Source organism: Parus major, chromosome 1A (genome assembly GCF_001522545.3).
Source record: "Parus major isolate Abel chromosome 1A, Parus_major1.1, whole genome shotgun sequence".
Lineage (NCBI taxonomy): Eukaryota > Metazoa > Chordata > Aves > Passeriformes > Paridae > Parus > Parus major.
In genome coordinates, this window is record NC_031773.1 from 11349433 (window position 1) to 11374446 (window position 25014).

Consider the following 25014-nt stretch of genomic DNA (forward strand, 5'->3'; position numbering starts at 1 on the left):
TCAGGTCTTCAGGATTAGGTTGAGTAGAAGCTTTCTAGGCTCCACTGACTGTATGCCCGTCTGTGCACACAAGTTACATATCCTAAAGAATGACATGTAGGTACTGGAATGCATATGTATCCAAATACAAGTGGATTTCCATCAACAATGTTAATGAATTCAAACAAAACACATAAAGAAAATTGATATAAGGGTAAGAAGACAAGGAGGTTTGATCTTAAGAATGTATGTCTAAAACAGATTGTTTCTTATAAAGTCAACTATGTAGTGGCAAGTACTAATGCTCTTGTAATGCAGGTATCTGCATTTCCACTCTGTGTGGCTCTGCTGCATACAGACAGACATCCACAAATGACAGAACTGTGAAGATGAAAAATCTTAATGTACAAATACTGAATTTTTTTGTTGCAACAAGACACAGTTTCATATCCAAAGGAAATCTATAACAATATATTTCTAGCTGCAGTGTCATCAACAACATTCAGAAACTTAAACTATAAAGTAGATTTGCTTTACACCTTCTACTATGTAGCCAGTAACACCAAAAAATGTTTTGGAAAATGAAAGACAAGTGGTCTTTAAAACTGAGTAAATACTATTGCATTTTCTCACCAGAAAGCTGCAGCTAGAAACTCCCATTATTTTTTCTTCAAATAATCCCTTTATTTTCATGATAGAAAACCAGCTGTCAAAATGAAAAAAATAGGAGAAAACAGAACTCAGCACCTGTTCAGCTAAACCTCTCTTGATCGTTTCAATCTCCTCCTGCAGTTCTTGTCGTTTTTCTAATAATATTGCATTTTTTTTTGAGTTAATTTCTGCCTACAAAAATAAACCAAGCACATAGTGATGCAAACAAAAAACGAGGAAAATGTAAACTGCAGATACTGTATTAGAAGTAGCTACACAAATTAAGAAATTAATTTTCTCTCCTTTTATAATTGCTAGTACAAGAATGCTTATTGAAGTGTCTCAAATTTTTCTTTCAAGAACTATGAACACTAAACTTCACAAATTTAGAAGGTTTATGATTTTCAGCAACCAAACTCTCATTAAAAAAGCAATAAACTCAGAGTACATAAAAATGTCACCTAAATTCACAGAGGATTTTCAGAGTTAAATTCTGAACTTATTAAAGGAAAAAAAAGAGTTCACATCTACATAGAATGGATATAATATTTTTTTCCTTTTGTCACTATGGTAGGATTGTAATTAGACTCTAGAAAGTCAAATCTAATAACACAAAAATGTATGTATTATTTTTTCATGTACATTATGGGAAAATTCATTTATTCAATCAGATTTTAACATTAAGTATGTGAAGGAATACATAAAAAAAACTACCACTGATTAAAATACATCTGAACAATCTCACTACAACTACTTACATGATATAACTTGTGAGACAAAAAGCTGTACTTCAGCTGATTAACTTCACTTAAAAATTCTTTATGTTTATAAGAAAGCAAGAAATAAGTGCATCAGACTAACTATGAAGGCATATATTGCCTCTGTGTAATTGATGGGGACAAACAATTTAGCAGGACCTGTTGTGACAGAACAAGGGATATTAATTTTCAAATAAAAGAGGGATGATTAGATATAAAAAAGAATTTTGTTCAACAAGGGTAGTGAAACACTGGTCCAGGTTTCCCAGAGAGGTGGTTGATGCCCTATCTCTAGAAACTGTCAAGGCCAGGTTGGACTGAGGTCTGACTAGCCTGATCTAGATAAATGTGTCCCTGCCTACTGCAGGGGTTTGGACCAAAGAACCTTTAAAGGTCCCTTCCAGCCCAAATTATTCTAATTGCAAATCTGTAATTCATATGGATGGGAAAAAATTACATTTAATAACACACCTGGAAGATACTCAAAGGTAATATACACAACCCTGTGATGCTCAGATCTCAACCAGATGTTAGAGTTCAAAACACTATAAATCAATACTGATAGGTAGATGTTTTGCACTTGTTATTTTCACTTCTGTGATAGTGTTGTAAAATTAAACGCTGTTCACTTGCATTATTGGAAATGGAAATAAGAGACGCAGTAAATGTCAAAGTGTGGAGTTACTTTAGTTGCAGCTGCCAGCTCTGAGATTTGATTTTACTTAGGTTTACTACAAAGTCAGTAAAGCCTGTCCTAAGAAAGTGGCTTTCGGTCTTGTGTTGGGATCAAAAATAGTTTCTCCGTGGAGCATATATTAGTTGTCACTTCTGCTGTGTAAAAGTAAAAAGCTCACATAAACATCTTGAATCCATTAAGGACTTTTGTTCATGTAGGACAGGGTTAAACTTAGAAATTTTTGGCTGTCTCTGCATTGGCCTGACCAAAGAGAAGGCCCACATGGAGAGGAGCAGCAGTTCTGGTCCAGGCTGGAGACAGCGGGACCAGTGGTTCTCTTTCACACACAGTGTTGGTGTTTAGCAGTAGCTGACCTTTCACAACTCGCTAAAGGGAAAAACACATTTGAAGGAAGTGTTCCTGTAATTTCCTTATTCTACAAACCAGTCATTCAAAAGAAGAAATTTGGGGAACCACATTGATGTACTGCTGCTTCTGCAATCACATATTTATGCAAACCATTAATTCTTGTGATTTTTGCACTTTGAATCACAATGAATAAATGTAAATCTGGGGTTTTAAGTAGTTAAATAAATTTTATCTACTTAAAATACTGTTTTTTAGTTTTTGCTAGGTGTGCTCCCGAGTCTGACAAATTAGAATTGTCCCAATACAACAAAAGCCAAGCAGAATCAAGATGGCCACTTGACTCTTCCTTGCCGTAGTACTGTGTTTCAATTGGCCACCCTGCAGAGGAACACTGATTTCACATTTGCTCTTCTAACAGAGCCAGGAAAGCAATCAGAGAAAACATTGAGCATGGGAGGATGGGCTAAAATAACTCTGTTGCTGTGGCCTGTTTACATTAGAGTAGTATCCCCCAGCTGCTGGAGTAAAATACTGATTAGAATTCCACTTCTGTCTCTCATGGAATTCCTTTTCCCCTGCTCCTCATGATGATGCTATTTGTAAGACACATACAAGGTCTTGTCCTTCCATAGGGTGAAGGAATTGGGCTGGGATGGGTTTGGATCTCACCCCAGACTGTGAACCCTAACCACAGCTGCTGGTGAGTTATGGCATTTAACTTTAGCATTACATGTTTTTAAACAATTGTGGTTCTACATCCAGAAACATTTCCTCAAAGGGAACACAAGCAAAAATACCATCTCCAAGATTTTCTTAGCTGATACTGAACAGAAAATATTTCAGCTTTAAGATCAAAGTCTGGATTTTGAGTCAGCCCTTTAGTCATTATTTCAGGAAATTAAATCCAAAACTTTGTTGTGTAGTTGTAGAGCTTTCCTCCCTTCTCCCAGGTGAGCTTATATTACTAAATAATACACGTGTGAATTCAGGAGGAATTTCAAGGGAGACAAAAAAATATTGTTTGATAATATTAAATACTATCAAGTAATACTCGGAGTTGTTTACATAGCAAAGCTATTTGAGTTTTGATACATATAGCTATTTTTTTAAAACTTTACAATTATGTAAGACTCTTTTCTGCCCTGAATTCTTAAGAAGAAAAATTTGAAGGACAGTGTCAAGGTAGGAAACATCAAGTTCTGGGAAAAAATATTCACCTGACTAAACAATTTTATATGACTCATAATCCAGACTGAGCAAGCAGCAAGTTTAGGAGAAAATATATATTACAAAGAGAGAATGGAAGAACTGGTGATAAAAGAAAATATAAAAAAATTATAGACAAAGTAAATTTTTAAGAAAGAACTGAAAGTAGAAAAGAAAGAAAATGCTTTGAATACACAAGCAGAACAGTACTTCCCTTTAAAATTTCCATAGTCAAAAGACTAAGTAAAACAGAAAAGAGTAAAGCATTATTGAAAGAGGAATGGTAGAAATACTAAAGCAAGGAGGAAATGAGGAAGGTGAAATGACAGTCTTCCCCCCTTTTCCCTTGTAGGACTGTCAAGAGATTTCATACAAGTATTTCTTACAAGAAAATTTACAATCTTTATGATCAATGCATCAATACAGACCTCTGATTTGAGTCTTTTGTGCTTTGCCTTATCTCCTTCCAAGGAATCCCAAATCCCTTTCAGTTGTAACTCTATCTTTTTTAAACTTTTCAGTTCTTTATCTTTCTGTGTTTGATGGTGACTGAGGATATCTTGTTGCTTTTTTTTCTCCAAGACACATTTATTTAAATTATTTTCCAGAATTTGTCTATATAGATAGACACAGAATTTTAGAAACAGGTAACTTAATCAAGACATATATGTAAACAGGCACAACTATTTTAATGGCTTTTGAGTACCTCATCACTATGGCTCAGCAAGACAAACTTGTAAACTACTGACAAAAATTACCTAAAAAGGTAACATTTTTATAACTATAATCAATTATAATACCCTAATTATGTCGATGAGGTCTCACATTCTGTTCTAAATGTGCTAAAAATATGAGGGAATCTAGTATATATAGGGAGAAGAAAACACATTTTTTAGTATGAACGAACATTTCAAAATAAAATGCCATGGGCCTTCAATACAAAGCTTGAAAGGCAAAAGAATTGTTGCTGAGCATATGGCCAGAATTAAAACTATACATCTTCCTCTGCAAAGGAGGAATCATTGGAAGCTTGCCTGCAACCTAACAGTTTATTTTACTTTACCAAGGATCATAATTGAAGGGAATATTAAAGAGATGATTAAACAATCCCCTCTGAAATTCAGGACTACATGAGGGCAGACATCCATGATGCTCATTCGAAAATGAAAATACTGACATACTTTATTCTTCTTCATAATACTTTCAGTGGGTTACATGGGAAAGAAAATATGTGCACTAAAGAGAGAAACCCTCTAAAAGATTTCACTTTTAAGAGCAAAATCTCACAGGATTTTATTCAATGCTTATGATTTTTGATGTTCTTCTTCAAGCCAAGTCTGAGATTGAAGATTCCAACTTTTTCTATAAACATTTCTGAAGCGAAAACCAAGCCGGATCATTTATAATTTCCACTGGCTGTTGCATAAAACTTGAAAATAGAAGCAACAGTGGAAAAAAGAAATAGATTTTTGAGAACAGAAGATCGTTCACTCTTTCCATGTGGCTCATGTCTCTAACCTGTCTGTTAGGACAGCTAATTCCTTCTCTGCACTAATTTCTAGTAATTTTGTCAAAGTAATGCATTCTTGTTCATTCTTTTGTATCAAAGTTTGTCTGTCATGCAATTCCTTCATCACATCTTCTTTTTCTTGCAAAATCTCTTCAGTCTTTTTTTCAGTGGCTTTCAGGGTTCTATTCAATTCTTCTATTTGGTCATTAAGGGCCTCATTCTTCTTCTCTGCATCACTGTGGATATATTTTAACAAAGCAGTAAGGGTTAAATTTTCCACATGCATATTTAAAAAACAAAATGTAAGTTGCCAGTTTTTGTGGACCTACAAAATAATTCCACAACAGTATATGTTAAATGTTTAAAAACAGACAGTGAAAACCTTCAAATTCCAATATAGTCCAACAATAAAATTGAAGGTAGCCATGAGGCTAACTGACATCTTAGCACCATGACAGCATTAGAAAGAGCTCTAGTAAACTGATTTATGTCAAAATTACTAGGTACAAGGCTATGACATTTCTAAATACTCTTCCTAAGAAATGGGAACTCTGGTTAGTTTATTCTGTCATGTGACACATATAAAGACTATATAAAGGCTCATTTAAATATTTCATTAATAGCAATCTGCACAATGTAGGGTTTAGAAATTGCTTCTCTGTAACACCATAGGGAAAACTTCTTAGATTTATGATGGCAGAGTTGCATTAAGCAGAGTAGTAAGGAGACACAAACTCCAGTGTAACCCTGTGTACAAATGGGGTACGAAACCCATCATTCATCTGGATGGCAATTGGACCACTGGGATCTGTGAGTGACCCAGAAGAAACTGCACAGTGCTAATTTGATTTTACTCTTACAGAAAAGAGCACATGCCACGCTTCAGCAGAGAAGAACGCCAGCTTCACAAAAGAGAAAAAGAAAAGGTTGGTTGCTGGGTTGCATTTCCCCTGATAAAGTATTAGTGACTGCAACTCATGTCAGGACCTTACAGCAAAGCAGCTGTGGCTCCACAGCTGGTACAGAAGGACCAAGGGAGAATGGGTCTGTAGCTCAGGACACACTGTCAGCTGTGGCAGTTTTAGTTTAAATCTTGATCCTCATTCTAATCAACAACTGTCCTCAATCATTTCTGTAACTAAGGGATGAGAAGTCATACATATATATATTCAGGTATACAGAATTATTTATTAAAAACATACATTTTTTTCTGATTCAGCTTCTCAGTTTCTTTTGCAAGTTGCTTTGGAATACCAAGGATCCTAACCAGCTCAGCCTAGTAACAAAACAGAAAGGTTTGATTAATAGCCTCAAAAGCTGATGACTTTTCATAGTAGTAATATTCATTTAGAACTAGTGTGAAAATCAGTAGGAAGCATTTTTTAATTACTTGAGTTTTTACCACAGAATTGTAGCTGCTAGTTTTAAAACTAAACTTTGAGGTTTACAATTTTAGTTTGTCTTCAAGATAAGAATTATGCTTAAATACTATTAATATATCTTATACTGTTATTTATACCATGAAAAGAAGTTGATCCAGGTATGTTTTTAATTCTCAGCATAAATCTGTATTAACTGTAATCTGAGCAACCTACAATAACACAATATAACTAAGATGTCTTTATAGAAACCACTTTTTAATCAAAACCATGACTTAGTATTTCCTAAAGAAGTAATAAGGATATGGCACAGCAGCATGTTTCACGCCTATTGGAAAATGGTCTAATATTTAATGTAGTGACATAATGAATTTGGAATGACAACATCCAGAATATTCACTGCTTCTTTGGGCAAAACATGTATCCATACACACACATGCACACACACTCACAGATACATAGGTACAATTAATTTTGTGTTACTTTTAAATAAGTCTGCATCTCCTGAAGCTTTTCCATTTCTTCCTCATCTGTTAATATCAGCTTTTCTTTGGATGAAACAGCTTCTTTTATTGAATCAATTTCCTCTTTCCTCTGGATTACTTCCTTGCTGAGCTCATCACAATTTTCTTTCAACTTTTTAATTTTATTGCCTTTCTTAAAAAGAATGTAAAAGACCAGATTAATTGTATTTTCCCTTCTACATTTTTCAGTCTTCTGATTACACAGACTCACTAACACTGAATGATGATAACATTTTTAATGACAAGATATGAAATGTATTTTTTACCAGATGTGTGTTTCTTCTATCAGTACTAATAGAATTTTATTTCCAACAAAGCCACATATATTCCTCAGGATTTATGGCTACAAGTGTATTTTTCATGTTCATATCCTAGAACTAAAAACCTGCAGCAATCTTTAAATGCAGTATCCATTTGATGAATATAGTAAACATTTTCTTGAGTAAACAAAAATCCAGATCTTTTCTGAATCAGTTATTTATTGCTTGCCCAAGTTATCAAAATTGAATTATATAATATGATATAATATAGCAAATAAATTCAGTTTTTTTAAAGTATTTTTCTATGTATTCTACGTATTTCTATGTATTCTATTTTAAATAAATTCTAGGTATGCACAGTGAGAAAACATTTTCAGTGATTTTTAATATGTTAGCTGATGAAACATAATACATTGCTTTTCTCATGTCTTGTACTTACCTTTTCTTTTGAAACTCTTTCATATTCATTTTCCAGAAGCTTTTTTTCTTCTCGTAAACTGCAGTAAAAATCAAAGCAGAACTAAATATATTAACAATAGAATAATCCTTACTGTAATATAGTAAATGGTAGGAAAGTATGAAACACTATCCTGTGTTAGACTACAACACACGGTGAAAGAGCGTGAAAGGTGCTCAGACTTAAAGGAAATTTTCTGACAGTAACTGGGGGTCCTGAAGGACTGGGTGTATATATGGAGGTGTACACATCTTTTTCTACAGTTCACACATCTAAACATTTGAACCTTTTTTTTCTTAGTCTGACCACCTCCTGAGGAGTGCATTCATGCCTCACTCACCCTTGCCTTTACTAGTGGCACCCTAGAGCCACAGTTCCTCCCAACCTCAGAAAACAAAATGTCAACATGGAAATGTGGCAAAAGGAAAGAGGAGGTAGGTAACAACCACGAAGACATCAAATGTCAAAGAAAGTGCAGTTGCTAATGAGAAACTTTCTTCTTCCTATGAATGTTTTCACATATACATTTACTCTTCAGACTACTCAGGTGAAGCTCCTCAAATCTGGACTGGATCCTGTGGAAAAAAAATCCTGAAAACTGGCAGGGATTATAGGCTAAGTCAAAGGAGTATGGTTGAAAAGTAAATTGAATAGCCACAGTGATCTTAACCTATATCCAAAACTAAATTGCATTTAATTTCAGCAATATTAACAACAATACAACAATAGGGACATGTTGAAAGGGAAATGTCCATTTCAACAATAGGGACAGATGCTAAAGAAGTGAAGAAGGAAGAAAGGAGAAAACAGGAAAGCTCTTAGATCTTGTGTGCATTTACTAACACTGCCCTGAGAAAGATGAAGGAATGGTTCTAAAAAGAGAGCTCAACCTTGTCGAGCAACAAGCTTGTTGTATTTACAATAGGGAGCTTCTTGGTAGCCGGTAGGTAAATACTGCCAAGTACAAAAAAATTATCCCTACTGAAGGTACATCTTTACATCCCCAGTACCTGCACAGAACAATTCTGCACCTACAGAAGGTAAATGGGCTACAGCAGTCTGTATGCCCTCACAGCCTAACAACTTAACTGGGTCACTGAGCTATTCACTGGGAACAAGAGGGCAGGTTCCTGCAGTGCAATTAGTACCTACAATGACATTTCAGAGTCTCAGGCTATAAAGAAGTAAAGACTGCAGCTAAGGAATAGGTGGAACAAACAAATCCCCTTCCCAGGTATAGCAAAGAATCCACTTCAGTGCTTAAATTTATTCAGTGCTTAAATATTTTTAACTCCGGTGGGAGGATGTGCTGGTCAAGTTTTGTTGATACCCAGGGCAGTCTGGTAGAATAAATAACTCTTTAAATTAGAGAAGCATTAAGAGAAAGGGACATAAAAGAGTCGTGTCACTTGGAGCTATAACAATGGCAAGGGACTCCTGGGCATCTCCACCCACCCAAAACAGCTATTAGTTACCTCATAATGTGGCTGATACAGAAAAGAAGCAGGTGACAGCTATTTCTTTTTTTTCTTCTGAAATCTTTCAGCAGCAGTGCAAGACTTTGCATGGTGGTGGTGGTGGTTCAGGATTCAGAAAGTATGTGGTCATGGGAACAGAGATGAGTCTCCCAGCAGCCAACTCATGGATGACCATCCCTAGGACCTTATGCTCAACCCTTTAGCAGTTCTGATATAAGATTCTCTCCTACCCTCCACCACCCCCACTCTCTCAATAAACTCTTTCTTATATTTGAGTCCTCCAACATAAGGAGTGAAGCTTATACCTGGAAGCATCAGGCAACATATTTCTAGTTAAGGAAAGGAAATAGTGAAAAAAAGAGAACTGAGTTGGTGGTGTTGCAATATGAACAGAACAAAACAAAGCAAAACATCTCTCCCACAAATAAGCAGCTCTGGCTCAGATTAAGAGCAAAGAGAAAATAGACACAGAGTAGATGTTGTTGATATACAGCATGTATGATATTTGTATAGGCAGACTGCAAGTATGCCTCTACAGGGACTGGTAAAGACTAAAAACTAATTGGAATGCCAGCGTTTGAACACTCAGAGAGTGAATGAGTTTGCAAAACAAAATCTTATAAGGAAAAAAGTTGAATTTAAATCAATCTTCCCCCCAAACTGATAAAATTAATTAAAAAATAAATTTCCAAAATTCCAAAATCATATTCCAAACCCATTTTGGCAGTACTTCTAATTGAATTCCTTGGGACTGGCATAATCACACTAAGGATAAAGAATGTCTCCTTTGCACAAATACCCATAACTGTTTGATTGCCACAAAATACTATTAAATAAGTCTTATGCCAAATGATTAAAGAGGTACTGCAGAGCCTGTGGTTAGACCGTGCTGTGCCCCCTTTCACATCATGCTGGACGATCAAAAGAGCAATACCAAAGATCAGGAGGGAGAGCAAAATTGACACTGTTTTCATTCTGTCACATTCCTCACTCATGAGGACAGATTCCTGTGGAACCATTCCAGTTTCACAACAAAAAATTTTCCATCCAGCAGAAGTAAAATGATTTGAACACTTCATTTTCTGTGGCATAAACAAAGGCAACAGTGAATGACAAGGGCCAAGTTACCTAAATAGCCAGCCAACCAACCACTTCCACACTAAAACCAGTGAAGTTTGAAAAGAAAAAATGGGTAAAAAGAAAGAAGTTAAATCTCTCCTGTTTGAACAATGAGTTTGATCCAGCTGCCCACAGCCAGAAGTCAGGCAGCTCTATGCTAACATCCCAGGCTTCCTTATTGTCAGGGATGAAAAGTGGAACCTCCAAAGGGGAGGTCATCTCACATTTCAGGTGACTGCTTTAGGATGACATAAATTAACAGCTGAAGATAACCTATATCTCTCTGTGCACTCTAAAGGGGAGTCAGGATGATTAAAACACATTTAGAAATCAAATAAGACTCTTCAAAGAATTTAAGTTTACTCTCTTATTTAATAGATAAACACAGAAGCTTAATGTAAGATAAGCAGAGAAATTTTGGTCTTTCCATTTGGTCTTTAGCATTTGAATCTTTTAATCTGTGTTATATGGATATTAACCTCATGACTATTTTACTTAGATGTAAATGACAACAAACAAACAGCTGCAACTGGCATTAGGCATTTAAATTTCCCATTATTTTATAGCCCTTCGCTGATGGATGTATTTTTAAAAATCATGTGGATTTTATTATCACTATTATACTTCTAACAATACACACAATGGAAAGAAGATAAAATTCTTAAGCATTAATGTGTGCAAACATTTCTAACATTGCTCTTCTTATTTTCACGGAGCCTAATAACAGTACTGTACATGAAAAGCTGGCATAGATGCAGTTATAATGAGGAAAAAAAAGGCAGTTGGAAAACTGAGCTATTAATAAAAATATATTCCAGATTTTTCCCTGAGAGACATTTACAGCTGCAAGCTGACACAGAAATAAAAAAATTAAGATTGAGAGATTAAGAAATGTAGTGGTAGTTGTCAACAGGAGCCCATTTCACTTCCTCAGCTCACAAAAAACCACAACACTGTTATCATTAGAAGTCCCATCATGCAAGGAAGCGAACTCTTTCAGCTACTCTCTCTCAGAATAGCTTGGAAATCCACAGAAGGTGTTCAGCACCTCACTACTAAAATCTAGTGACCATAGGTAGAAGTTATCACAGCTGACAGGCTGCCAGCGTGAGCTTCCTGTAAGGCTCTGCGCTGTAATTAGTTTGTAGGTACCAGAAAATGCATAGACAAGGCCAGCTGATAACAACTTCAGCTGTGATGCTATTTATTTTACTTCTAGCCTGTAATTCTTTACTACATAAGCCATGGACAACAGCTTAACTTTTCACTTTTTAATTATTGAGTGACTAAAACAGAAATAATTACAAGTGTTCCTTATTTGCAATGCTTCTACAAGGACAAAGTCAGTTTTGAAATCCTGACTTGCATGCAGTTGCACAGAGTATTTCAGTGAGGAGCTGTTTTGTTATCTTTATGAGAGCTTGGAGATTGGACCTAGGCTTTCAAATAAAATTATTTTCAAGCATCAGGCACCTTTAATCTCACAAACTCATGTTATAGATAAATTTAGTACAAATTAATTGCTTACTTTTAAATGAATTATTTAGATGATAGATTTAGATTGAATATTTATTATTTCTCAATAATAAGCTACTGTTGATACCATTGTGTAATTAAAAAGCAGCTTTTCTTTATTTTGTCTCATAAACCAGCCAAGCCACACATGAACATTAAAGTGAAATGTCTCCTTGAGCCAGAACAAATCCTTGCTGATCACATTGATTCTTTCCTTCTCGTTCCACTAATTTGATTTTTTGGTCTATATTCTTACTTACTGAGACTTCTTATCAATTATATTAAGAAATTTCATGGCTTTGAATGCAATTTTAGCAGAACTGAGATGAGAGATGACTGCAGATGACTCTTCTTCCTTTTACTTTATTACTTTATTACCCTTGCCAAGTAGTTTTTGAGAGGAAGAATACTCCCAGAGTCAGCTCTGGCTTTGGGATGGTGGCCCAAGCTTTACAAGCTCAGTAAAATCCTTCCAACCCTTGTTCTCCCCCTGTGCTGAGCTCTTAGGCATACACACCATCAATGAGCCCAGTACATCCATATGGCAGAACAGGCCACAAACTGGAAGAGGAGGCACATACCAACATAGTATGTTGAACGAACAGAATGAACAGCTCAGTGGGAACACAAACCATCCATGCACTCACCCTCAGGGTGACTTCCCTGACAGCTGAAGTGTGTCAAGAAATACACTAAATACCTCGTGTACCTATTCAAGCTATGAAAAAAGTCACAAAATTCCTGAAAACCTGATGATATTTCAATCCTGAAAGCAATTTAATTTATTCTGGGAATGTTGACTATTCATTAGAACAATAAACAATTAAAACAGAAGATGAATTATCTTCAGCTATTAAGAAAGGTCTGAAAAAAATTACTTACAGAGTCAAGTAAATAGGAAATTAAATAGGGACAGAAGAGTATGGAATATTAAGAGACCTTGAGCCTTGCTAATGTTATGGCACATCTGTAGGACTCCTCAAGTGTGAAATGTCATTGTTGTCAGATTTGAATCTGAGTGGAAAAAACGTGCTAAGTACTCTTAGATATTAGAGAAAGTAAATTAAGGCAGGAAACAAAGGCATCAGAGATAAGAGGGATGCTTCAGAGAAAGAAAGGTTTACAGAAACAGGGGAACAGAGATCTGCAGAACCAGGGAAACCAGATCAGATTTCTCACTTCCAGCTCAGCACTAGGTCTGAGTAGACATTCTAAAAAAAAAGGATAAAGCAGTAGATAAGAGACACAGATAAACCCTTCAGAACCTTTCCCCTTCCATGTTCCCTGCCTGCTATACATAAAAAAGTAAATAAACAACATGTTTATTTTCAGACTGAACAGCCATTAGTCATAATTCCCAAAGAGACTTTACTTGTAAGTGCCAAGCACAGCTGGGACTGTATTAACACAGTTGGACAACAAGGGAAACTGTGTTCCAGAGAGATCAAGGGCCAAGAAAGCTTGGACCATGACTTTTTATCCTGAGAAATGAAGGAAACCAAGCAGCAATCTAGCAAACTTCTAATACCTCTGATGCAGCTTCCCTCTCCCCTGTCTGTGACATTGTCTGTGCACACAGATATTTCAGCAAATACTGTTTTATCTTTGGATAAAACCAGCAAGCATATAAATCTTCATTTTACATCAGTGTTGGATCACCTGCTATTCAAAACTCTACTCTGGACACTCATTTTCACTGTCTTTCACAGGCACCAAACTCACACCTTCATTACAAACATGTATTCACACCCATCATCTGGTTTTCTTCATAGTCTATTTATCATTTCTCCACTACATTCACTCACCCATTCTTTACAGATATTGTGTTAGTCCTGTTCATTCTAGACTAGTCCAACTCAAAATCAGTATAATTTCTTGAATATTTCTGGAATTTCTCTCCCAGTAAGCAAATCCACACACAATCAAGGCACATCCTTCTCACTTCATACCCACAACACACATAAGACCCAATGCTACCATCAGGCATGACACAGATTCCAGACAAGGAACAATTAAATAAGCTGTAGCTCCTGAGTTTGAAAAAATAGACAAATTAAAGGGGGAAGGGGTTGTACAAAAGAGATCTAATCCATTCTGCAGTGGTGAATCAGATGCTCATTGTCTCATCCAGTACAAGAACTACAGGGCACTGAAAGAAGCTGTAGGAGTCAGGTTAAAAAAGCAAGGAGGTGGCAGCTCTTACGTAGTTAATCTGTGGAACACTTCACCCAGCATGTTGCAGTGTCAGAAGTTTGTTCTGGAGGAGACAGAAAACGTTCAAAGGAATAGGGGTCAACTGAGGATTCCCAAGCACAGAGAACTGTATTTGGCTCATGAAATTCCCACATCACAAGTGGCTGGGGCTGCACTTTTGGTCTCCATTAGATAATGCACCCCACCAACCTCTGGTCAGACTGTACAGCTGGGTTTGATCACAGGTAATACACAAAGCATAAGTTACTTACTACAATGAAGGAACATTTTTTACAGCATGACAAGCCCAAAAAGTGGATTTTTAACCTGCAAGATATTCAGTTCATATATAAAAATTATCCAGAAAATGCGCAAGGGTAATTGAAATACCTATACTGCATTTTTTTATAGAATAGAGTTCTCATTTTGACTGGAGGTAGAAAATAGAGAATGGGAAAATATTTCCTAAACATATAAATCCTAATATTTTTTTTTTGTAAATTGATGCAAAATCAGTGAAAAATGCCCAAAATATATGAGGACAAATGGTTAAAAAGCAGGCTTTAGAAGACCTTATTTTTGGACTGCTTGGAAATTGCAATACATTCTGTATTTAATAATTATTTCAGGAAATTTCATCTTTCTTAGTTATCTCATAGCAAATAATTTTTTCCAGATGCTTTCCATGTTTCTTTCCCACTCCCAGTTTGCTTCATTCTCAAGTTTCTTTTTCTCTTAGAGCAAACACTTGGCTCTAAAAAAGCTAAAAAATCAATAAAGAATTGCCAGAAAAGCCTGCTCCATGCAGTGTGTACAGTGTTCCTGATTTCCTTGCAGAATAATAATCTTAACTGCCAAGATGCTGACATTGTGTGTTTGTGTTTATATACACACCAATGACACTACAGCTGGATTGAAGATGGGTAAAAATAGCAAGGCCCCCACAAAATAAAAATCTGATTTCATCTATCTATGTACATATTTTCACAAATGCAATATTTCTGCTTGTAATTTTACTACAGAGTATGCAGATAATTGAAATGTATACAATACCAAGCTAATTCTGGATTGTTTTCTTTACACAGAAATGTTAAGATTTCATTCCCTTCACAGTAAAGTTATAATTTTTCTGACATTAGAATATACAAGTACTCCTTCCCCTTTGAGTACCTGAATAGAAAATTTTGAATACACCATGCTACTGACGTTAAAAATAGCACTGGGTCTATTTATGACATTGTTCCATAAAATCCAAGCCAACAGGTCTCTGAGACACTTTAAACATTTGTATTGAAGGTATCCTAGACTAGAATTGTTCATGTTAATTTTCTCCACCTAAATATTATTTGTGCAATGTAGCAAATTTTAAACAATATTTTAAAGAACCCTATCCATGTTCTAAATTTAAAACTATCTACAAATCTCACCATGGTAAATTTATTCATCACTGACATGCTGCTGTTACTGGGGAAAGTTTGCGGCCATTTGTTTGACAGCAGCCATCATGAAATACGTCCACGTAAAATGTAAAGGAGATGATTTTTATTCTATTTATCATCTTTTTAGATTAGCTATGATAAAATTAGCAGCAGGTGACCACTTTCACCTACCATTCTATCTTCAATCGATTTTCATACACTCTTCCTTTAATGGCATTGTATTCACTTCGGCAGCTAAGAAGTTGCTGCCTTATTTGGGAAGCTTCACTGGAAGCTTCTTCAGGGAGCAGTTCTGCTTTTTCCAGGTCACATTGTTGCTCCAGTTCTGTACTCAGGCGTTCAGCTTCCTGTAAAAGCTGGGTCTCAGATTCCTGTAAACTACATTAAATAGACAAATTTAGAACTAGTCAATGTGAAGCACAGGCTTTGTATTTATACATCTTTACATACCAATAATATTTAGTTCAAGGTTTTCAAGATGAGATGGAATTAGGATCTGAATAATCTTGTCTGACTTCCTAGATGACCCTGCCTTGAGCAGGAGGTTGGACCTCCTGAGCTCCGTTCAAACCCAAATCATCCTATGATGCCATGAGAGCAGTGGAATCTGGTCTCGGGGGTTTTTCTGCATACCTACATCTAGAGTGAGATTCATCTCACCTAATTTTAACCAGATGACAGACTGTTATGTAGTCTAATTTATTTGTCTAACATTTCCTAGACAAAAATGAAGAGATAGGGAATCCATTTTATCCTAAGAAGTGCCAAAGGCTAGATCTGATTCACTGCGGAGACTTATAATAGTGAAGTGTTCACCAGGACAAGGCCCAGTCTGGCCTATATGACAACTTTAAATTCTTAATAGACACAGGGTCATCTTCCCAGTGATAAATTACATCTTGCTACTGCTGTAGTGCTACCGAGACCTGAAATAACTCATGTAATGACACACAAGTTGAGAATACGTTTGTGGACATCTGTGGAAGCTTATTCTGAGGCCTGTAGATCAGTGATCAATAATCTGATCTGAGTTGTACCACCAGACTAGCTCCACAGAAACAACAAACTCCTGACAGTGTCTGGAGACTGGTGTGCATAATATACTTAAGAACCTGTGTGGTGACAGCTGAAAAACATCCTAAAGGCTGTTAGTAAAATACATTGATTAGTATGGAAAACTCTTAGAGAGAACAACACTATGAAAATTCATATACAATGCACCATACATAAATCTATGCTTTATGCTATAGAAATCATTGTGCATGCCTCTTCAGTAGTACTGCATTATGACTTTTATATAATGGTATGCTAAAATTAGTCACAAACTATGTAGAAGAATAAAGAACTCCATCACTTGCCTTTTATTAATTAAAAATATAGTGCAATACATTTATTTAAAAAAACAGAGGAACTTAGAATTTCCCATACTGAGAAACTCTGGACATAAATTTTGGCTCAAATTTTACATTTATGCTTAAACGGAAAAACAAAATTACATATCACACTAGAGAATAGAGTCAAGATGGTAAAATGATGATAAAAAATATAAAGATGATACAAAACATAAAACTGACTATACTGCACAAACATAGTTGAAATAATATAGCAGAAATTGTTTTGATTCATGCAACATTTCTCCCTAGACAACTTCCTTTTTCTAAACTAGAAAATAAGAAAACCACAGACTTCAACACAAAACCGTGTGCCTTCATCATGAGCAAATAATTTCATGTGTTTACATATACATATTAAGGGAAAACTAAAATGACTTATTAACACTGGATTCTATATAATGTTTAAATATTCTTTAAATCTAAGAGAATTTATGCAATTGTGGGAGAAAATATAATTTGTTGTAGTAATACACAATTTCAAACACAATTCTGTCGTAAAATATACATTTTACATAGTTACATAAACACATAAGTGAATTCATAAAAACAAAATTTTTAGTATTGTTTTTTTCAATATAATAAAAAAAAGAAAAATAGAAATAAGACTTGAGTGTTGAACCAAGATTTTGTTCCCTGCAGATACCAACAGTATTTTTTCATGTTGAATGAAATTTAATTGAAGACAATGAAGAAATAACTGCATATCTACACAATGTACTCATATAGAATCACATGACTGCTAAAGTAAGATTGTGCAGTCTGATTTGGCAGCTTTTGAATTTGTGTAATAATTAGTAATTTAGCAGAGGCTTAAGAAAATAAGATTCCTAACCTGCTAATGAATCTTCGTTATTATCTGAGTATCTTCCAGTTTGGGTGATCAGAATATTCATATTAGGTTCCTAAATTGAGATAATATAAATAAAATCTACAACTAGGCTGCACAATTGAGTGACTGAAAGAGTTTTCAGGGGCCAAATCCAAGTTTAGATAGTTCAACTTTAGATGCAGCCTTACTACAAAGTGGATGGGTGAGTCAGCACCACAATGGCATGACAGCCTGTTCTCAGCGAACATAAATTCAAAAGCACTTAAGACTTTGAAGAAAAGTATCAAAGATGTTATCTGCCAGGTAACATCTTTCAGCTTTTAGAATGCCAAATTGTGCCAAACTGATAGCAAGAAATAAATTTGCTACTAAACAGAGGACTGCACTATACATTTATAGCTCTGTGTACACTGGCAACAGCCTTGGAAACTACCTGCACACAGAGTAATTACATTCATTATATTAGATAAATTTGTATTGTATACCATAGAGATCAGTTGCAACAGTTTGGCACAGCTGTCACAGGGAATTGTGCTGCTTAAGATGTATAAGGCTTTCTCCTTGAGATTTTTATATGCTAATAAAGGAAAGAAGAAAACAGAGCTTGAAAACTTCATCCTGTGTCATTTGTCTTAATATGGCATTGCAACAACACCAGGACAGATAGAGATTAATTAGGAAAGGGATTAAATTCAACTGTAATATGTGAAAAAACAAGTTCTTCATCCACAGAACTATACTGCACATGTTAGGGAGATAAACTAACAATTAAAAATCAGTATTGATCCTGTGAAGGGTTCTTTGCAGGAAGAGAATATACACACACTGCACTTACCACGAGGACAGTCCTCACAGCTGATGGAGAAAACTAAACCCTTGCAGATGTCTGAATAAGGAGGAAGTGTGCTGTCCCTGTTTCTTTCTATTGACTTTAAGGGACCCTTGGTACCTTGTTCAGATGAGCACGTCTGCTGATGTTAATATATGGACAATTGAATCTCACTTTTGATGTCTGAATCCCACTCTTGATATCCTTAAAATATACTGGACCTCATGATTGATTTTTGGCAATTTATTTTTCTTGCTCTCTTTTAGCAGTAGGAGAAATTTATCCGTGGGAATTAGTGCTTGCTCACACATTGGTGTTCTGCTGTGACACGTAACTACACCTAATACAGAATGTGACACCATGCTCTCTGATCCACTTTCTTACAGAAGTATGGCCACTTCATACTGCTGTGAGAATGATGGAAAGACTGAGAGATGTAATCTACCATCTAACATTTTCATGCTTTTGGTGCATTCTGTTAAGGATAGTTTTAAGTGTGACAGAAAGGACAGCTGAGTCCTGTTTACACTCAGGCCCTATTCCACTTGCTATACACACAAAGGGATTGCCTTTACTTAAGTGGATGTCCTGTATAAAAAAAATAATTTATAAATACATAAAACATGTAGGAATATGTTTATATTTTCCAATGAAAGACTGTTTTCAAACTAACACCAGATAAAAATCAACTAATTAGCAGCTACTGGATTTCTGCTTCAGATCAGTGAACACCAGTGAGATAGAAATCTTCTCAATCGATTAATTCAAACCCCACAAACTATGTTTAGATCTGAGCAGTCAGAAAAGTCTTGTTGTATTTTCTAGGAACCTGAACTGGTTTAGTAGTGCTGTTTTTAATTTTGCTTCCCAGAAATATTTTCTATCTATCTCAGTAATTTGAAATAAACTCAGGTAATGTTTCAGAGTGAGAACCATATACCAACTCCTCATTTTATTAAGACAAAACTAGAAGACTCAGCTATCCTCAAGAAAAACTATTTCAGTGTTTTGAGAACTCTTTTTCAAATTACTTTACATTACTTAGCACTTGTTGCTATTCAGACTACCAGGAGGCACAACGAATTCCAGCATAATCCAAATAAGCAGGTATAACCTGAATTAGCTTTAGAATACTTAAATTAGGCTTTACCTTCAATGACAGAATTGCCATAAGGTTTTAAATTTGGACTGTCAGTGAAAATGGGATAAAATATTGCTAATATGGTGGATATTATGGTATGTCTTACAAGAATGTAACATGAATATCATGATGCTGATTTCACTGATAATTACAGGTATGCTGTAAGAAATATAAAATTATTATTTATAAATACTAATGTAGTTTTGCAGTATTTTCAGTAGTTCTGGGACTGGTACAGCTGTAGTATTGTGTCCCCCTTTGTCCACCTCTGTCTCTCTCCCACTCACACACGCCCTGCCCAAGCCTGGTGTCAGGCTATGAGCAAGATCTCTGCTCTGTCCTCCAGCAAGTACTGGTGCAGGGCAGGCTCACAACTACTATACCTGATTTCCAAAATACCTAAATAATACCTACTATACCTAAATTTCTAAATTTCATTTTACTTTGAAGCTTAAGCTTCTAATCAAAATCTACTAGCAGTCCTGTCTAATATGACAGTCAGTACGATCAGAAGGTAAAATTCACACTATTTTGGAGTGACAGTTTCATTTTCTTTCTTAAAAATGAGCCTTTAGCTTCTTCAGTTGCTCTCTGTGATGTCAGCTCAGAAGGTCAGTCTTTTCATACATTACAATTCTGGCTACAGGATCTTCAAATACATATTTATTTTAAACTTGCAAATTGTCTATTGCAGTCTGTACATCCATTCCCAATATTAATGTGTTTGTATTAGAAACAAAGATGTGTTTCAAAGAAGTATTTAAGTATCCCAAATTACCTTGAAAGTTCCTATTAAATAATACTGGTTTACAACCTTGTGTTCTGGCTCCCTGTTTATGAACTATAACTGTAAGAAAGTCTTAAGTGTTAATTAAGCTTCAGCATGAGCAGAAAATATTTTAAAACATAATGCTTTGACTACTGAAAGTCTAAAAAGGAATATTATACCTTATCACAGCCTCATGCAGCAGGGTGTACTGTTCCTTCAGCTCAGCTACTCTGGTGTCTGTAATTTTTCCAGCAGAAAATAGCTATGGAAGGCAAACAGACAATTATGAAATCTTCTAAGCACTAATACTTCCATTCTGTTGCAACTTTTTATAACTGTAATTGGCAGCCTTTCCATTTATACAGACTTTGGTAACATAACAAATTAAATACAAAACAAAATCAAATAAACAGATAAAAAAAAAGCTTGTTTACATAAAAATTTAAAGCATAAATATAAGAACATAAAGAATGTTTCTATCACAACTACAGTGCTACCAGTACTGTACCATTTCTTCTCTGACTGTATTAATATTTAATGATAATTCTGTCTTGACTTTGAACTTAGTCTCTAAGTAACCTCTTTTCCACATTGCTTAACTGGTTCAGTTTTGCTATAAACTCACTGGCCTTCACAGGGAAAACTGAGGCTGTGTCTCTGCAGGCAGTAGGGTTGTGGAAAAAAAAAGGAGCTAGGCAGCTAGGCTAAAGCTGGATTACCCTCAGGCAACAGAACAGATTACTTTACATGCCTGTGCAGATCTGCCACAAACACCAAGTTCAAACAGGTCTTTTAAATACCTCCAGGGATAGTAACTCAAACTCTTCCTTGAGCAGTCTGAAGAAATTTTTCCTAATATCTGATCTAAACCCCCCTGGTGCAACTTGAGGCCATTTCCTTCTACTCTATCACTTGTTACCTGGGAGAAGACAATGACCTCATGACTACATCTCCTTTCAGGTAGTTGTAGAGAACAGTAAATTCTCCTCTGAGCCTCCTTTTCTCCAGGCTGGACACCCCCAGCTCCCTCAGCCACTCCTCATCAGAGTGGAGCTCCAGACCCTTCCCCAGCTCTGCTGCCTTCTCTGGACTCGCTCCAGCCCCTTAAAGTCCTTCTTGTAGTGAGGGCCCAAAACTGAGCATGGGATTTAAGGTGTGGCCTCACCAGTGCCAACTGCAGTGGAACAATTATTGCTCTGGTCCTGCTGGCCACTCTATTTCTGTGTGATATTGCTTTAGAAAGCCTTTCTTCCCCTCCTTTGGTCGCAAGTAGGGAGAAACAGGTTAAATCCAATTGAAAAATATAAGTTGATCCACCTCTATAAAAGCCCATGGCTAACCTTGTGGGGCAGCACGTCAAATCTGCAACATCTATGGGACCCTGCCAAGAAATGTGATTAGGCAGGTCTCCTGCAATAAGATGGGAAATTACTACAGCACCAAGAAAATCCTGGCAGTTGTAATTCAACCTTCAGAATATTCAGAGGAAACCATCTAGAACTAATCCTATGGCCAAGAAGCAAAATACACCAAAGGTGTAAATACATGTAAATAAAAAATACATCAATATGCCAAAGGAAGTATATATTTTCTTGGTAACTTTTTAAGTATTCTTGAACATGTTTCAAAATATTTCATGGTAGCAAAGACAATCTTTGTTCCCTGAGACCCCAGGAATAGAAGGCCTTTCATTTGTTTGCATGAGATTAAAGATAAGCAGCTCTCAATATTTTTTTGGCATTCTCTATGATCAAAGATACTGTTCACTTAAGTTCAAAGTTCTATCTAGGTCTTCTGTGAGAAAGAAAATATTTCCCTTTCTCAACCCATTTATTTCCTTAGCCTCATACATAGATACAGTTGTCCTATTTGTGTGGTGCCTCATTAATGTGCTTTCTCCACACTCTGATCTGTACCTGTGAGTTACATTTTTTTTTTTTTTTTTTTTACTGCTTAGGTTTTCCATGCAGATCTACGCCAATGCTTCCACAGAAATAAACTTGCTTGTTCTGGAGGCTGTGTCTGCTTCTTTATGTCCATAAACTTAGACATTTCAAACCTAATTACTCAGTTCAGTTCAGAACTAAGAGCTCTACTTCAGGAAGGTTGCTCCTATGGATCGTGAAGACTTGTAGCACTGAGGACTACACACAACAGACTGCATGGATGGCATACCAACATGTCAAAGGCAGTGAGACTTCCTGGAAAGTTTCATCACCAGATAGTTCCCATTACCACAGAGTTATTGGGAGAGCCATCAAAGAGACTGCACTGGGCCACCCTGGTTCCCAGGATCTGTTATTAAAACCTGGTATACTGTTTTCTCCAAGATCCTTGGGAGGGCAGAAGGGAAAGAGGAAACTGAGGGGAAGAAACAGTTTGTGGAAGAAGGAAGCAAACATGTGATCCTACTCTAGAAAAATTGTATTAATTGTGATGATAAAACCAGACAAGAGATTATGCCCCTGATATAAAGATAAGTAATTCTTTCAAGGTGGCTTGTCCCACATTAATGATAAAACAACCAACAGTATTTATGCACTCATAGTTCATTTTATTGCTCAAAAGTTCTCAAATTGCTGGGTTAGGTGAAATGTAGGTGTCCTCAGTGTAATTACATTGCTACACTGAAAAGTAACACAGTAAGTGAGAAGAGGGAGAAGTGAGAAAAAAAGGGCTTGTAAATGGCAATTGAGGATGAGGGTTTTTTCAGTCCTGTGTTAACCATAATGCCCTTAAAAGAACTGAGGTAATTTTATTATACTAGTGATCTCAGTTTTGGAGTCTGGAATATAGTCAGATAAATACTCTTAACTTGTTGAGTCTTCCAGTCCCATTCCATGTCAGTTGTATTTAATGTATATTGCTTTTCTCAGATTTTCTTTCTCATTTTATAATGAACTGGGACCCCAGACATTTTCAAACAACTCAACTTTGATAGATCATCTGGACAAATCAGAATAAATTTTTGTTATCTAAATGTAGAATTACTGGAAAGTTGGATAAAGATTTGTCTTTTAACGAATGGTTGCCTGGCAACTTTCTACTTTCTGTTTCCCCATATTCCCATAAAAGCAATTACATTTAAAATACAGAATTATGTGTCTTATTGCTGGATTTACTTGAATCTTTTCCTTTTAATGTAAAATTTCTGTTATGTTTATTTTACCATATTAAGTTACCCTTAAGTTACCCTATTAAGTTGCCCTTAAATTACCCTTGTAATTTTCTAACTTTATTGCAATTTTTTATATTGCTTTGTGATTTGAAGTCTGGCTTTTCTACCAGAAAAACAAAACATAACAAAACAAAACCAAATCCAAACCCAAGTTCCAAAGCAAATTTGTTTCCTTCAATCAGTGAAAACTCCCATGAAGTAAAATGCTGGATAATTCTGTCCAATTACAAAAAATGTGGAAGAAAATGTTGCAGAGAATCTGAAAGGGAAGGACATATCCTTTGTATTTTTCTAGCAGGAAAAGGTAGATTTTCTGTCTCTGAGCAGGAATCATTTAAATACATGAGACCATGAGAAAAGCATAACATACTTATGCTCAAATAACACTTCTGTACACCTGGAAAACTTTTCTCTCTACAAGTTCATATCCACTTGCTACCAACAGTTCCCCACCAGACCTGTCTTTAAAATGTCCTAATGAAAATTCCAAGAAAATGTGAGCACTATGTGAGATTATATACTATCTGAGGGACCTCTTTTCTATCCTGGCAGTATGATTTCAGGCACATGAGCCCCTGCATCTAAGACCACAGTAGTCTCTCCAAGGTTGGAAGGTGGATAGTGTTGTTTGTAAGAAAGATAGTATGTCAGAATAGGAATAGAGATTAAAGCCACAGAAGGGAGAGAATCCACCTGATAAATGAGGTACTCATCCATGTGAGCAAAACTAGTGACATTTGGCCCTAACATTATTAACACCTCTTCAGTCTGCATTAACTGGAGTGGGCATTCTCCATTTTATCATATTATATTCAATTCTTTCTGACAGTCAGCTCAAAACAATGCAGCAAGGAACTCATCTGAAATTCCAGAACAAGTTTTCACTAACTCAAATATGATATAAATAAGAACTCTAGGCACATTTCCCATTTCAAACTTCAAGGCTCTTAAAGTTCTTACGGGACTCTCCAGAAATGAATAAAATTCAGCCAAATCTTAAACATAAATAGATGATGGAATCTGAATATTGGTCTAACTCTTCACAATTTTTTGATTAAAAAGCACACAAAATAAGCACAGAAGATAAATAAAGTCACCACCAAGAAATTACCATTTAACATCAATTACTTACAATCATTATTAAGTGAAGCACTTCAGGCTTCTAAGGAAAGACTCAATTTCAGCAGTGCCTAGGACCTCTGCATTTTGGAGAAATGATGTAGCTAACACGTGTTTCTAATTATGTTTGCAGTTACTGCAAAACAACTAAAATGTATTCTAAGCTCAAATGGAATAATAACCCTTTCCCTTTCTTCATGCTAAGTTGTAGGTTTTGTAACTGTAACAACACATTGCGACTA

At 35.8% G+C, this 25014-nt stretch overlaps 1 protein-coding gene across 1 annotated transcript in view; it reads right to left on the bottom strand.

The window, feature by feature from the left end:
• CCDC146 (coiled-coil domain containing 146) overlaps positions 1-25014 on the bottom strand; it is a 67382-nt gene that overhangs the window by 15620 nt on the left and 26748 nt on the right. The window contains exons 3-9 of the mRNA XM_019006694.2: positions 20655-20737; positions 15685-15891; positions 7752-7809; positions 6352-6425; positions 5158-5385; positions 4068-4254; positions 727-822 (exon numbers count right to left, since the gene is read on the bottom strand). Coding sequence (XP_018862239.1) covers positions 727-822; positions 4068-4254; positions 5158-5385; positions 6352-6425; positions 7752-7809; positions 15685-15891; positions 20655-20737 — 933 coding nt within the window. The remainder of the gene's footprint in view (positions 1-726; positions 823-4067; positions 4255-5157; positions 5386-6351; positions 6426-7751; positions 7810-15684; positions 15892-20654; positions 20738-25014) is intronic.